General features: G+C 41.2%; 1 protein-coding gene across 1 annotated transcript in view; it reads left to right on the forward strand.

The window, feature by feature from the left end:
- The window catches only part of foxj3 (forkhead box J3), a 168,752-nt gene that overhangs the window by 95,890 nt on the left and 59,241 nt on the right, over positions 1–13,621 (forward strand). Inside the window, exons 5-6 of the mRNA XM_072245167.1 lie at positions 8,489–8,572; positions 10,655–10,756. Of these exons, the coding sequence (XP_072101268.1) occupies positions 8,489–8,572; positions 10,655–10,756 (186 nt within the window). The remainder of the gene's footprint in view (positions 1–8,488; positions 8,573–10,654; positions 10,757–13,621) is intronic.

Genomic DNA, 13,621 nt, shown 5'->3' on the forward strand with positions numbered 1-13,621 from the left:
TGTTAATTATGGCAATGAAGTGAAACTGAACAGAATGGAATAAACTTTATTTTAGTGATAGGACTCTACAACAGGTAATGTGTTGATTGCCACTTGTCCTGTTACTCGCTTTTAATAAGCAAATTTATCACAATACTTCAGATTGAGGATATGTCAAGTTTGATGGGTTGAAGTAGGCCATTAAATATATTTTCTTAAAAGCAAGATTGCTTCCAAAAAAAGACAGGTATGGAGTTATTCAGTATGTAGAAAGAAATTTTAATTTCTGACACTGTAGTTAAGTAAACTATTTTAAAAATCCTTGGTCTAGTTTGTGAAGTTACATATTTATGTTCTCGTCTTCCAATTGATATAGAAATAGATGTGTGAACTTGTAATTGCACTACAAAATAAGGTGGAGTTACTTCATTCTTGCCATCTCTTAAGGCAACATTTGATCCAAAATGTGTAAATTGATGCTAGAACAAATAATAGTTTAGCTGAATATGCTTCAAGATGAAATTCTAAGCTAATGTTTACGGTATATGAAAGAATAGTTGCTATGTAGAGATTAAATGAAATTGAAGAAAGATAAGAGGTGACTCATTGAGTAGCCGGTTTGTAGAACTATAACCCCTTAGGGGCATATGAAGAGATGATATAGGGGGAGGGACTTGGAAAAGAGGAGGTGGCAGAGGATATGGAGGTATTCAAATAAAGTGAAATCTAGCAACACACATCAAAGTTGCTGGTGAACGCAGCAGGCCAGGCAGCATCCCTAGGAAGAGGTACAGTCGACGTTTCGGGCCGAGACCTTTCGTCAGGACTAACTGAAGGAAGAGCTAGTAAGAGATTTGAAAGTGGGAGGGGGAGATCCAAAATGATAGGAGAAGACAGGAGGGGGAGGCATGGACCCAAGAGCTGGACAGGTGATTGGCAAAAGGGGTATGAGAGGATCATGGGACTGGAGGCCCAGGGAGAAGGAAAAGGGTGGGGGGGAACCCAGAGGATGGGCAAGGGGTATAGTCAGAGGGAGAAAAGGGAGAGAGAGAGAAAGAATGTGTGTATATAAATAAATAACGGATGGGGTACGAGGGGGAGTTGGGGCATTAGCGGAAGCTAGAGAAGTCAACGTTCATGCCATCGGGTTGGATGCTACCCAGACGGAATGTAAGGTGTTGTTCCTCCAACCTGAGTGTGGCTTCATCTTTACAGTAGAGGAGGCCGCGGATAGACATATCAGAATGGGAATGGGATGTGGAATTAAAATGTGTGGCCACTGGGAGATCCTGCTTTCTCTGACGGGCAGAGCATAGGTGTTCAGCAAAACGATCTCCCATTCTGCGTCGGGTCTCGCCAATATATTGAAGGCCACATCGGGAGCACCGGACGCAGTATATCACCCCAGCTGACTCACAGGTGAAGTGCCGCCTCACCTGGAAGGACTGTCTGGGGCCCTGAATGGTGGTAAGGGAGGAAGTGTAAGGGCATGTGTAGCACTTGTTCTGCTTACAGGAGGGAGATCAGTAGGGAGGGATGGAGGGATGAATGGACAAGGGAGTCGCGTAGGGAGCGATCCCTGCGTAGGGAGCAGAGGGTGGGGGAGGGAAAGATGTGCTTAGTGGTGGGATCCGGTTGGAGGTGGCGGAAGTTACGGAGAATAATATGTTGGACCCAGAGGCTGGTGGGGTGGTAGGTGAGGACCAAGGGAGTCCTATTCCTAGTGGGGTGGCGGGAGGATGGAGTGAGAGCACATGTGCGTGCAAAGGGAGAGATGTGTTTGAGAGCAGAGTTGATGGTGGAGGAAGGGAAGCCCCTTTCTTTAAAAAAAGAGGACATCTCCCTCGTCCTGGAATGAAAAGCCTCTTCCTGAGAGCAGGTGCGGCGGAGATGGAGGAATTGTGAGAAGGGGAGAGCATTTTTGCAAGAGATAGGTGAGGAGAGGAATAGTCCAGATAGCTGTGAGAGTCAGTAGGCTTATAGTAGACATCAGTAGATAAGCTGTCTCCAGAGATAGAGACAGAAAGATCTAGAAAGGGGAGGGAGGTGTCAGAAATGGAGCAGGTAAACTTGAGGGCAGGGTGAAAGTTGGAGGCAAAGTTAATGAAGTCAACGAGCTCAGCATGCGTGCAGGAAGCAGCACCAATGCAATTGTCGATGTAGCGAAGGAAAAGTGGGGGACAGATACCAGAATAGGTTTGGAACATGGATTGTTCCACAAAGCCAACAAAAAGACAGGCATAGCTAGGACCCATATGGGTGCCCATAGCTACACCTTTAGTTTGGAGGAAGTGGGAGGAACCAAAGAAGAAATTCTTAAGAGTAAGGACTAATTCCGCTAGCCGGAGCAGAGTGGTGGTAGAAGGGAACTGATTAGGTCTGGAATCCAAAAAGAAGCGGAGAGCTTTGAGACCTTCCTGGTGGGGGATGGAAGTATATAGGGACTGGACATCCATGGTGAAGATAAAGCTGTGGGGGCCAGGGAACTTAAAATCATTGAAAAGTTTAAGAGCGTGAGAAGTGTCACAAACATAGGTAGGAAGGGATTGAACGAGGGAGGATAAAACCGTGTCGAGGTATGCAGAAACGAGTTCGGTGGGGCAGGAGCAAGCTGAGACAATAGGTCTGCCAGGACAAGCAGGTTTGTGGATCTTGGGTAGGAGGTAGAAATGGGAAGTACGAGGTATGGGAACTATAAGGTTGGTAGCAGTGGATGGGAGATTTGTGTTTGTGTGTTTTAAAAAAAGTGAATTCTAGTTTACTTTGTTCACCACAGCCTGTCCTGCTGAGTGCTTCCACCATTTTAAAATTTCGGATAAGTTATCTTTCTGGTGCCTTTGCAGTCTTGTTATCTGTCTGTTGTACAGCAATATCAGACCAGAGATTGTCAGGTTAATTACCAAGCAAAATGTTAATTGAGTAGAAATTTATAACTTTTAGTACATCTTCATGGATGTTTTTCTGTTTGAAAGGTTTGTAATTAAATTGGGCCCCCTTTGTTGTAGAATTTGGCAAAGTCCTTGCTTTTGATTTACTTATGTACATTCACTCAAATCAAATAAGACTAAATTAAATGTATACTCAGTCTTCAGTTTGCCGGGTTTCCTTCTCAGTGTAGGAGTATCAAGGCTAAAGCTTAAGTGATTGCTGCACCCATTGATTAAATGGTTCCACAGTGTGAAGGCTGGCAATTTTAGTAACAGGATTTAATACTTAAGAATGTTCAGCTGTAAATAATACAGCTCAAATGAAATGGAAAGTCTCTCTCCAAAATTAATAAAAACGTTGACTCTGAAACATATGGCTACAATTGTTTGTTTATTGAGATACAGTGCAGAATAGGCCCTTATGACCCTTTGAGCCGTGCCGTCCAGCAACCCCCGATTAATCCTAGCATAGTTATGGGACAGTTTACAATGACCAATTAACCTAACTGGTACGCCTTTGAAGTGTGGGACTCATTACAGATGACCGTAAGCCTTAGGAACAAAATTAGGCCGCTCAGCCCATTGGATCTGCTCTGTCATTCCATAATGGCTGACCTCAGATCCCACTCAACTCCATACACCTGCCTCCTTGCCATATCCTTTGATGCCCAGACCAATCAGGAAATGACAAACTTCTGCCTTAAGTAAACACATGGATTTGGCTTCCACTGCAGTCTGTGGCAGAGCATTCTACAGATTTACTGCTCTCTGGCTAAAAAAAATTCCTCCTTACCTCTGTTCTAAAGGGCCACCTCAATTTTGAGGCTGTGCCCTCTAGTCCTGGATACCCCCGCCATAGGAAACATCCTCTCTATATCCACCCTATCTAGTCCTTTTAACATTCGGTAGTTTTCAATGAGATCCTCCAGCATTCTTCTATATTCTAGTGAGTACAGGCCCAAAGCTGCCAAATGCTCCTCATATGTTAACCCTTTAATTCCCGGAATCATCCTTGTGAACATCCTCTGGACACTCACCAATGACAGTACATCCCTTCTGAGATAAGAGGCCCAAACCTGTTGATAATACTCCCAACTGCAGCCTGACTAGTGTCTTATAAAGGTTCAGCATTATCTCCTTACTTTTATATTCTATCCCCCTTGAAATAAATGACAACATTGCATTTGCCGCCTTTACCACAGACTCAACTTGTAAATTAACCTTTTGGGAGTCTTGCACGAGGACTCCTAAATCCCTCTGCACGTCTGATGTTTGAACCTTCTCCCCATTTAGATAACAGTCTGCACTATTGTTTCTTTTACCAAAATGCATTATTGTACATTTCCCAGCACTGTATTCCATCTGCCACTTTTTTGCCCAGTCTTCCAATTTGTCTTAAATCCTGCTGCAATTGCATAGCTTCCTGAGCACTACCTGCCCCTCCACCTATCTTCGTATCATCCACAAACTTTGCCACAAAGCCATCAATTACATTATCCAAATCATTGACAAACAATGTGAAAAGTAGTGGACCCAATACTGACCCCTTAGGAACACCACTAGTCACTGGCAGCTGCTTTTATTCCCACTCGCTGCTGCCTGCCTGTCAGCCATTCCGCTATTCATGTCAGTGTCTTTCCTCTAACGCCTTAGGATTTTATCTTGTGAAGCAGCCTCATGTGTAGCACCTTATCAAACACCACCTGAAAATCTAAGTAAATGACATCCACTGCCTCTCCTTTGTCTACCCTGATTGTTACTTCCTTGAAGAACTCTAATAGATTTGTCAGGCAAAATTTCCCTTGACAGAAACCATGCTGACTTTGGATTATTTTATCATTAGTCTCCAAGAAACTCAAAATGTCATCCTTAATAATAGACTCCAACACTTTCCCAACCACTGAGGTTAAGCAAAATGGACTTTAATTTCTTTTGCCTTCCTCCCTTCTTAAACCAGTCTTCCAGTCCTCTGGGACCATGCCAGAATCAAATGATTCTTGAAAGATCATGACCAATGCACCTATTATCTCTTCAGCAACCTCTCCCAGGACTCTAGGATGTAGTCCATCTGGCCAGATGACTTATCCACCTTAATACCTTTGAACTTGCCAAGCACTTTTTCATTTGCAATAGCAATGGTACTGACTCCTGGTCCCTGACACTCACAGACCTCTGGCACACAGCTAGTGTCTTCCACAGTGAAGACAGATGCAAATTACCTATTAAGTTCATCCGGCATTTCTTTGTCCCCATTACTATCTCACCAGCATCATTTTCCAGTGGTCCAATATCAACTCTCACCTTTACTCTTTATATAACTGATAAAAATTGGTATCTTGCTTTATATTATAGTCTAGACTGCCCTCAAATTTCATCTTTTCTCTTATAGCTTTTTCAGTTGCCTTTTGTTGGATTTTTAAAAGCTTCCCAATCATCTGACTTCCCAGTAACTCTTGTTACCTTAAATGCCTTTTCCTTGGCTTTTATGCAGTCCTTAACTTCCTTTGTCAGCCACGTTTGCCTACCCCTGCCATTTGGGAACTACTTCCTCTGTGGGGCATATCTATCCTGTACTTCAGCTGTCTCTGTTCTGCCATCATCCCCGCCAGTATCCTCCTCCAATCCACCTGGGCAGGCTCCTCTCTCATGCCTCTGTAACTCCCTTTATTCCATTGCAATACTGATGCATATGAATTATGCTTCTCCCTCTCAAATTGCAGTATGAATTCCATCATATTATGATCATTGCTTTCTCAGTGTTCCTTTACGTTAAGCTTCTTAATAACATCTGTTATTACACAACACCCAGTCGAAGATGTCCTTTCCCTGAGAATGGCTTAAGCACAGGTTGCTCTAAAAAACTGTCTTGTGGACATTCAACAAACTCCCTCTCTTGTGATTCAACACCAATCTAATTTTCCCAATCCCCTTGCATATTGAAGTCCCCCATTACAACTGTGTCCTTACCTTTATTACATGCCTTTTCCAGCTCTCTTTGCAATCTCAACCCCACGTCTTGGCTACTGTTTGGAGGCCTGTATATGACTTCTATAATGCTTTTTTTACCCTTGCAGTTTCTTTACTCCGTCCACAAAGATTCAACATTCTCTGACCCTATGTCACCTCTTTCTAACAATGTAATTCCATCTCTTACCAACAGAGCCATAACTTCCTGCCTGTCCTTTCTGTACAAAGTGTATCCTTTGATGTTAAGCTCTCAACTATGGCCTTCTTTCAGCTACGACTCATTGATGCCCACAACATCAAATCGACCAGTCTCTAATTCTGCCACGAGTTTGTCCACCTTATTCCGAATGCTACATGCATTTAAATACAGCACCTTCAGTCCTGCATTCTTCACCCTTTTGAATTTTCCCTCTGTGGTACAACTTAACTCTTTGCTTTGTCTGCATTTGTACCCAATCATTAGCTTGCCCTTCCTTACATTCATGTTACGTCCATCGTCTACTTGTAAACATCCTAGCTTATCCTCAGCTCTATCATATTGGCTCCCATCCCCCCTCCCCCCCCCCGTCATATTAATTTAAACCACTCCCAGCAGCTTTAGTAAACCAGTTTACAAGATAATTGGTCTCCCTCGGATTCAAGTGCAAACCATCCCTTTTGTACAGGTCACACCTGCCCTAACAGAGGTCCCAATTATCTAGAAATCTGAATTCCTGCCCCCTGCTCCAATTCTTCAGCCATGCATTTATCTGCCACCTTATTCTATTCCGATCCTCTCTGTCGCATAGCACGACAGCAATCCTGAGATTACTACCTTTGAGATCTTGCTTTTTGGCTTCCTTCCTAACTCCCTGTATTCTTTTTTCAGGATCCTTCTCTCTTTTTCTTCCTATGTCGCTGGTACCAATATGTACCGTGATTTGTGGATGCATCCAGAAACATCTCAGACCTTGACACCTGGGAGGCAAACTACCATCTGTGTGTTCTTTTCATATCCACAGAATCGCCTATGTGTCCCACTGACTATAGAGTCCCCTATTACTGCTGCCATCTTCTTCAGTTCCCTACCCTTCTGAGCCACAGGGCCAGACTCAGTGCCAGAGGCACGGCTGTTGTTGCTTCCCCCAGGTAGGTTGGCCCTCTACAACAGTACTCAAAATGGAGTACTTATTGTTGAGGGGTATGGCCGCAGGGGTGCTCTCCACTCTCTTGACGTTCTCCCTTCCCTCTCTTGACAGTCATGCATTTATCTGCCTCCTTGGGGTGACTACCTTCCTGTAGCTCTGGACTATCACTGCTTCACTTTCCTTATCAAGCTGCAGTTCCAGTTCCTTAATATGGTCTCAAAAAAGTTGCATCTTGATGCACCTGGCGCAAATGTGGGCATTGGGGAGCTGGGAGTCTGCTGGAAATCCCACATCTGACACCCAGAGCAGAACACTGACACTATAGGCATACCCCCTATTCTCTCTAGAATTGAATAAGAAATAAGGAATGAAATTACCTTACCTCCGCCTGTTCTCACTAAAGCCTTGTTGAGACAAAGCCTTACTACTTCGACTCAAGACTACCCTGACGATGACCAGTTCCACAATTACTGCTCTGCTGGGCCGTGCCTCTCTTTTATAGAGACTGGGTTTTTAAAAGCTTTTTTTTGGACCTGCGCAGGAATGCTCCTGTTGTGTCTGCACAGTACTCCAATGAAGTTGGAATCGAACCCAGAACTCTGATGCTCCAACCTGTAATAGTGTTGTGCTCATTCCTCACTACCATGATCCACAGCTAATTTCTGAGGAGATATTTGGAACAGTTTCTGATTTAATCAGCAGTCTCTGCAAAATGATATGGTAAAATACCTTGGGTTAAGTGGAATAATGTACCAATTAATCACCGACATCCCAAAAGAGAGTGGAAATCATGATTTTATCCCTACTTGTGAAATAGTTGGTTGCTAGGTCACGTAGTTTCCAAGGTTCCTCCTTTCACCTTGTGCACGTGCCTGATCAGCCATGTGATTCAGAGGTATGGTTGCTGTAAAGTACAAATGTAGGGTCTAGATTCATATATTTGCAGAAGCATACAGTCTTCATCTAATGTCAGATTTATAGATTCAAGTTTAAGTCTTTAGTGCTATTGGTCTATAGTTAGTGTACCCATTGGAGTTGAATGTGTATCCACAATTGACTTTACTACTTTGCATAAACGTGGCATTTTGTAATCTTTGAGATATAACGATGTGAATGATGGACTTATCACATTTAAATTCTGTCTTAAGATTTAATAACTGGATTTGTACAGAAAGAATTTACAAAAGTTTAGATTTGAATAGTAGTAAGAGATTTGTTTATTTGGATCATTGGCAGCAGTTAACTGCCATAGGCTTTCTTGGTCATAATTATGTAAAATACAAAGTGAAAACATATTAAACATAAAAACGCTCAGACATGAAATATGTAAGGTAGTTAGAAGCTATTCTATCAAGCAAAAATGACCCACTATTAGAATATTCATTGTGCTTTATGCAAGAATATATACCGATAGTTGAAAGTGCATACAGCAGACATCTATTTCATGAGAATGTTGGCTGATTCCACCTTGTGTTGGTCATTTTTTAGGGTTCATACTGGGCTATTGACACTAATCCAAAGGAGGACACACTGCCTACTCGGCCAAAAAAGAGGCCGCGATCAGGAGAAAGGGTAAGTCTAGATACTAGGTTTATCATATGAAATTATGAATACAATGAAGGATATTGACTAAAAATATTGTTTGAAATTGGAATTGCAATGTGCTATGCTATGAGATGTGAAATTCTTTCTGTCTGCAGTTAGCCATGGAGTGAGTTTTATGTGACTGTACTTTGATGTATTGTCTTCAGAATGAACTGTAACCCCTTCCCTCTTTCTCCAAAGTACTTGAATGTACTATATAAATGAGAGATTTTAGCTAAACTTCTAAACGTTCAGTAATCATTTGACATTTACATGTACCGTAAAACTTCAGTGGCCACCTCAGATTTTGACTGCAAATTCTTTGTAAAGTTGTTTGATTACAGGTCCTAACTTATATAGAATTAATATTTTTGGAAATGATGAAGGCTAAGTTATGCCCATTCAGCTGGTTGCTCAAATGTTCAGAAATTCAGTTTCATATTTATCACCCTTATATTTTGTATTAGTTGATTTCTAGCATTCTGGTTCAATGGCTGTCCTTTTGGTTCTATATTCATAATGCTTGTTTTTCTTAAAGTTACTTGATCTAAGGGGAGAGCTCTTGTTATTCTTGCCCAAATAATGAGTATTTTGTGGAGCCTGATCTTGTCGTCAATATAACTACTCAGAAGGAATAATGGATTAATTCCTTCCCTGTTGTGATTGTATAGAGAACTTGAGAACTCTCACCAGCATTCTGCCAACGACTGAAATGGTGGCAGTTAGGGCATTTTGATGCATTGAAGTTTATGCACTGTTTTAACCCACTGTTCAGTGGGATTGCAGGCTGATTTGATTCTTATGGTATGACCACTTAAGATTCAAGAGGATTTATTGTTTGATCATATTTTTTATCTTTTTAATGGGAATTTGTTGTTCCAGAACCAGATAGGGGAGGAGATGGAAGAGTTCCAATTAACGTTTCCAGTTTTAGGCAACCCCACACCCCCTTAGGTATCTTGTTCCACACCTTCAGCCCTTGACCCTATTATTCATTTTTGCCCTCTTTCCCCTCCTGGTTTCATCTACTTATTACACAGAGTTCACTCACGGATTTCCCTTACCGCTTCTATCTGGTCCAGTTCCAACTTCCATTCACTTCTCTCCTAATGGTTCCCAGTCTGATCCCCCCGTACTTATCAGAGTCCAACACTAGTACCCCGTTGTGTTCTGCTTATCTCTTTCCAGAAGCTGTGTCCAATCTTCACATTCTCCTTCTCTCATCTAGCACCCTCACCCTTGCCCTCTCCCCATTCATTTGCTACTCCTTCCTTATACTGTCATCTTACAGACAAGAGAAAAATCTGCAGATGCTGGAACTCCAAGCAACAGACACAAAATGTTGGAGGAACTCAGTAGGCCAGACAGCATCTATGGAAAAGAGTACAGTCAACGTTTCAGGCAGAGACTCCTGCCGAAGGGTCTTGGCCTGAAACATCGACTGTACTCTTTTTCATATATGCTACCTGGCCTTCTGAGTTCCTGTCATCTTATATCTCTTTGTCTACCAATCACCTCAAGTTCCCGTCCCACCACTCTTATTACTGGCCATTTCACCTATCCACTCTATCCTGATGCAGAGTTTCAACCCAAATAAATTCCTTTCCAGATGCTGCTTGATCTAGCTGAGTTCCTGTAGTAGATTGGTTGTTGCTCTGAATTCCAGCATTTGCAGTCTCTTCCATGTCCCTACACGTCCTGTGTCATAATAAGTAAGAAGGTTCCAGTCCATAATCCATTTTCAGTTGCTTGAGGGTATAATCAAAGTTGACTCTAAACTCTTTGATAGGAATTGGAAATTAGTTTGAGAGTGTAATATAAAGATATAACTCAAGAATCCTTAATTGCAGGAAGGTTAAAATTGCTGTATACATTTTAATGGTTATATTGTAGGATGTTGGCATATTGCTCTAGTTGGACTTCTAAGTTTTCAGGTTTGAAACATTTTTGCTCCAGGTTCTTGAGACAAATCAAGTCTCTCCATGTTGTTATTTAATATTGTAAGTAGCAGTATTTATGATGTGAATCTTACGACTAATGTCTTAAGTCCCTTTGCTTTCTCTATTACAGGCATCAACACCCTACAGTTTGGACTCAGAGCCTTTAGGAATGGACTGCATCATCTCTGGAAGTGCCTCTCCAACCATGGCAATCAACACTGTGACTAACAAAGTACTACTATGTTTTTAATTCCACCACTTTATTACTAGTAGCTTTTTGGTTAGGTATTTATCACAGCTTACTTACTACTCATTATGCCCGCTGGTATTTGGGACAGAAATGAAGGCCCTCCATCTCTATATGTCCTTGGCCATCCACAGATGTAGAAGAGTACTTCATTGCTGTTTCCTTAGCAGTTTTGTTTGACCAGTTAGGGTTGTTGGCCCTGATCTGAACCACCAAACCTGGAGAACTGGTGGACCACTCTTGGTCTGGCCTCTACCCTTTGACCTGATTGGCATGAGTGACTCTACCAAGAGTCAAAGCACAAACCTCTCACTCCAGCCAGCAGTGCCCTGCTGTTCATCATAATGGCTTGACAAATCATGTATATAGGTTAAAGATACTTGGTAGAACATTAATGTGGGAGTAGAGGAGAAAAAGTATTCCATTATTGTGGCATCTGGATAATGCAGTTTCCTGCGGGGCTTACAGCCAAGTGCTTAAACAAAATGGGATTACTACAAGGTACATTTTTGTTGGAATTAGACATGGTGGACAAAATAGTGGCTTTGTGTACTGTATATTTTAAAATTTGTTTTATTTGATCATATTTGACTTTGATGGGCTGGCCACGATGTTTAAACTAGACTGCTGATATGACTATTTCTAAATGTTCTTAAAAGCTCTTTGCAAAAGAGTACAATATTCCCACAAACTCCTGGGACTCGCTGGCCTTTTACTGTGTATACAGAAGCAGTATTGGGGATAATATCTATTTAAGCTCCATTCCCCCACCCCCAATGTCAAGCAAAGCCCATATATGGCAAAATCAATGATTTCATATTGACCTTATCACACTAACAGAAATGGAGCGAAAGATGATCATCCACGATCTCTGAGGATTGCCAAATAAATTATATTTGAACCTGAGTGCTGGAGTACTTGATCAAATATGGCAAGTTATCTTGAGCTTTACAACATTAAACTGAAATTACAGCTGTGTAATTCCACAGAAGCCCAAAATAAAGATTGGTTAATTTCTTCCGACATATCGTCTTGTATCAAGTCACATCTTTAGGATTTTCCATTGGCAATTTTGCACTGCAATAAATGGCTAAACTGCTTAAAAATAGGAGAACCAGGGAATAGGGTAAAAAGTATAAAATTGGCATAAGTACGTAAAGGTATTTAAGAGCATTGCTACAAAGTAGGGATTTTAAGGCATGTTGAAAGAACATGGGAAAAGATGTATCAGAAATGGAGCTCCACTGAACCTTATGGCTGTTGGACTTCTTGTCTAGTGTTGAGGTGGTAAAAAAACTGTATATATTGCCTTTTAAGTCTTTTAACTGTTGCCTTATCAGCTTTAATACAATAGAGTTACAGATGTTTTTGTTGTTGCATTGGTTTGCTCTGTAGTGGACATAATCTTATAGAATTGCAGTTGTCATGCAAGCTAGGCAAAAAATTGCAAAATAGTGTACTGTATTGAGTAGTAGAGGGACAGAGGGATATTGATCTTGATCTTTGAGGAACTTGAAGGAGTAGCAATGTTTTGTTTGGCTTTGTTTTCTTTAGGACAGAAGGCTGAGGGAATGTTTAATTGGCTATATAGTGTATAAATTTGAGGGGCCTAAATGGTATGCCATAGGATTGACGGTTTCTTTTCCTTCGTTGGAAAAACCAGTAAACAGGAACATAGGTGCAAAATAATTGACTGTTTCTTTTGGATGAGTGCCAATGGCTCTTGGTGGTTGTCGAAGTTTTAAAACTGGGAAGGGTAAGTATTGTTAAATAGAAAAGCTCTGGAGCCTCTATATGCTAGAATTTTAGTTGCTGAGATGTATTAAACAAGACCATTGAATGCTATGAGTTCTTCAATTGTCATTGCTCAAAAGTAAATCAATGTAAGCATTATGCGAAGATAGGATTGGGTTTGGTTCCTTCCTAGATCTGTGTAGAGTTTGGCTTCCTAAGCAGATTAATTGTACACAAGCAGGTTACAAGCAGGAGAGCAGGTTATAATATAAAAAAAATCTGGATCTGTGTCCCAAAGTATTCACAAGGTGAGGTGATTAATGAATCATCCAAGTTACAAACTGAGCACCGTATTCTATGATGCCTTGTAGATTAACTGTCACACCATTAATTTGGTCTGCATATTTTATTCAAAAGATGTCACAATTCCTAATTAAATTTGCATTGCAATGACTTGAATGTCTTGAGTTGCAAATTAAATTTAAGAAAACATATGCAAAATGCACATTGATAATCTAATTTTGCTAAGCAATGTTGCACTGTAATCGTTCTTTTCAACGGAAGGTGACTCTCGTTGCATTATACTTTGCACTGGTGATTGTAGCCCTTGAGTACTTGAAGTAAACAGCTGTAATTCATGTGTGAGCAGTGGAATTTTGCAGCCTGTGTAAACATAAGAGAGAAAGCTGGTTGTCTATTTCCTGCCTGAAGGCCAAGGCCATCAACAAGTTTTGCCTTGGAGATAGCACTTCAGTGGATTTATTTTTACTTCTGTAATGTGGAGGTAGCGGAGGGGCAAACTGAGGCTTGATTTAATAACCCAGTTAAATCAGCACAGATTAATGGCTAAGAATATCTGCAGTTTAGCATTATACAGTACCTTTTATATACTGGCTTGTTGGAACAAGAAATAATCTAGATCTAGTGTTATTATCAAAGTACAGCAGAGGGTAATTGTGTGAGAGAGAAGACTGACACAGGTTCACTACACAGAGGTTAAATGTGAACAGTGTTGATACAAAATCCTGTCACTCCTTACAGGAATGTGTCAATGAGAGTGCATACCCAAGTGGAAATTCCCATTCTAAAAATAACACAATAAGATATTATCTACAG

The sequence above is a fragment of the Mobula birostris genome, chromosome 27, assembly GCF_030028105.1.
Source record: "Mobula birostris isolate sMobBir1 chromosome 27, sMobBir1.hap1, whole genome shotgun sequence".
Lineage (NCBI taxonomy): Eukaryota > Metazoa > Chordata > Chondrichthyes > Myliobatiformes > Myliobatidae > Mobula > Mobula birostris.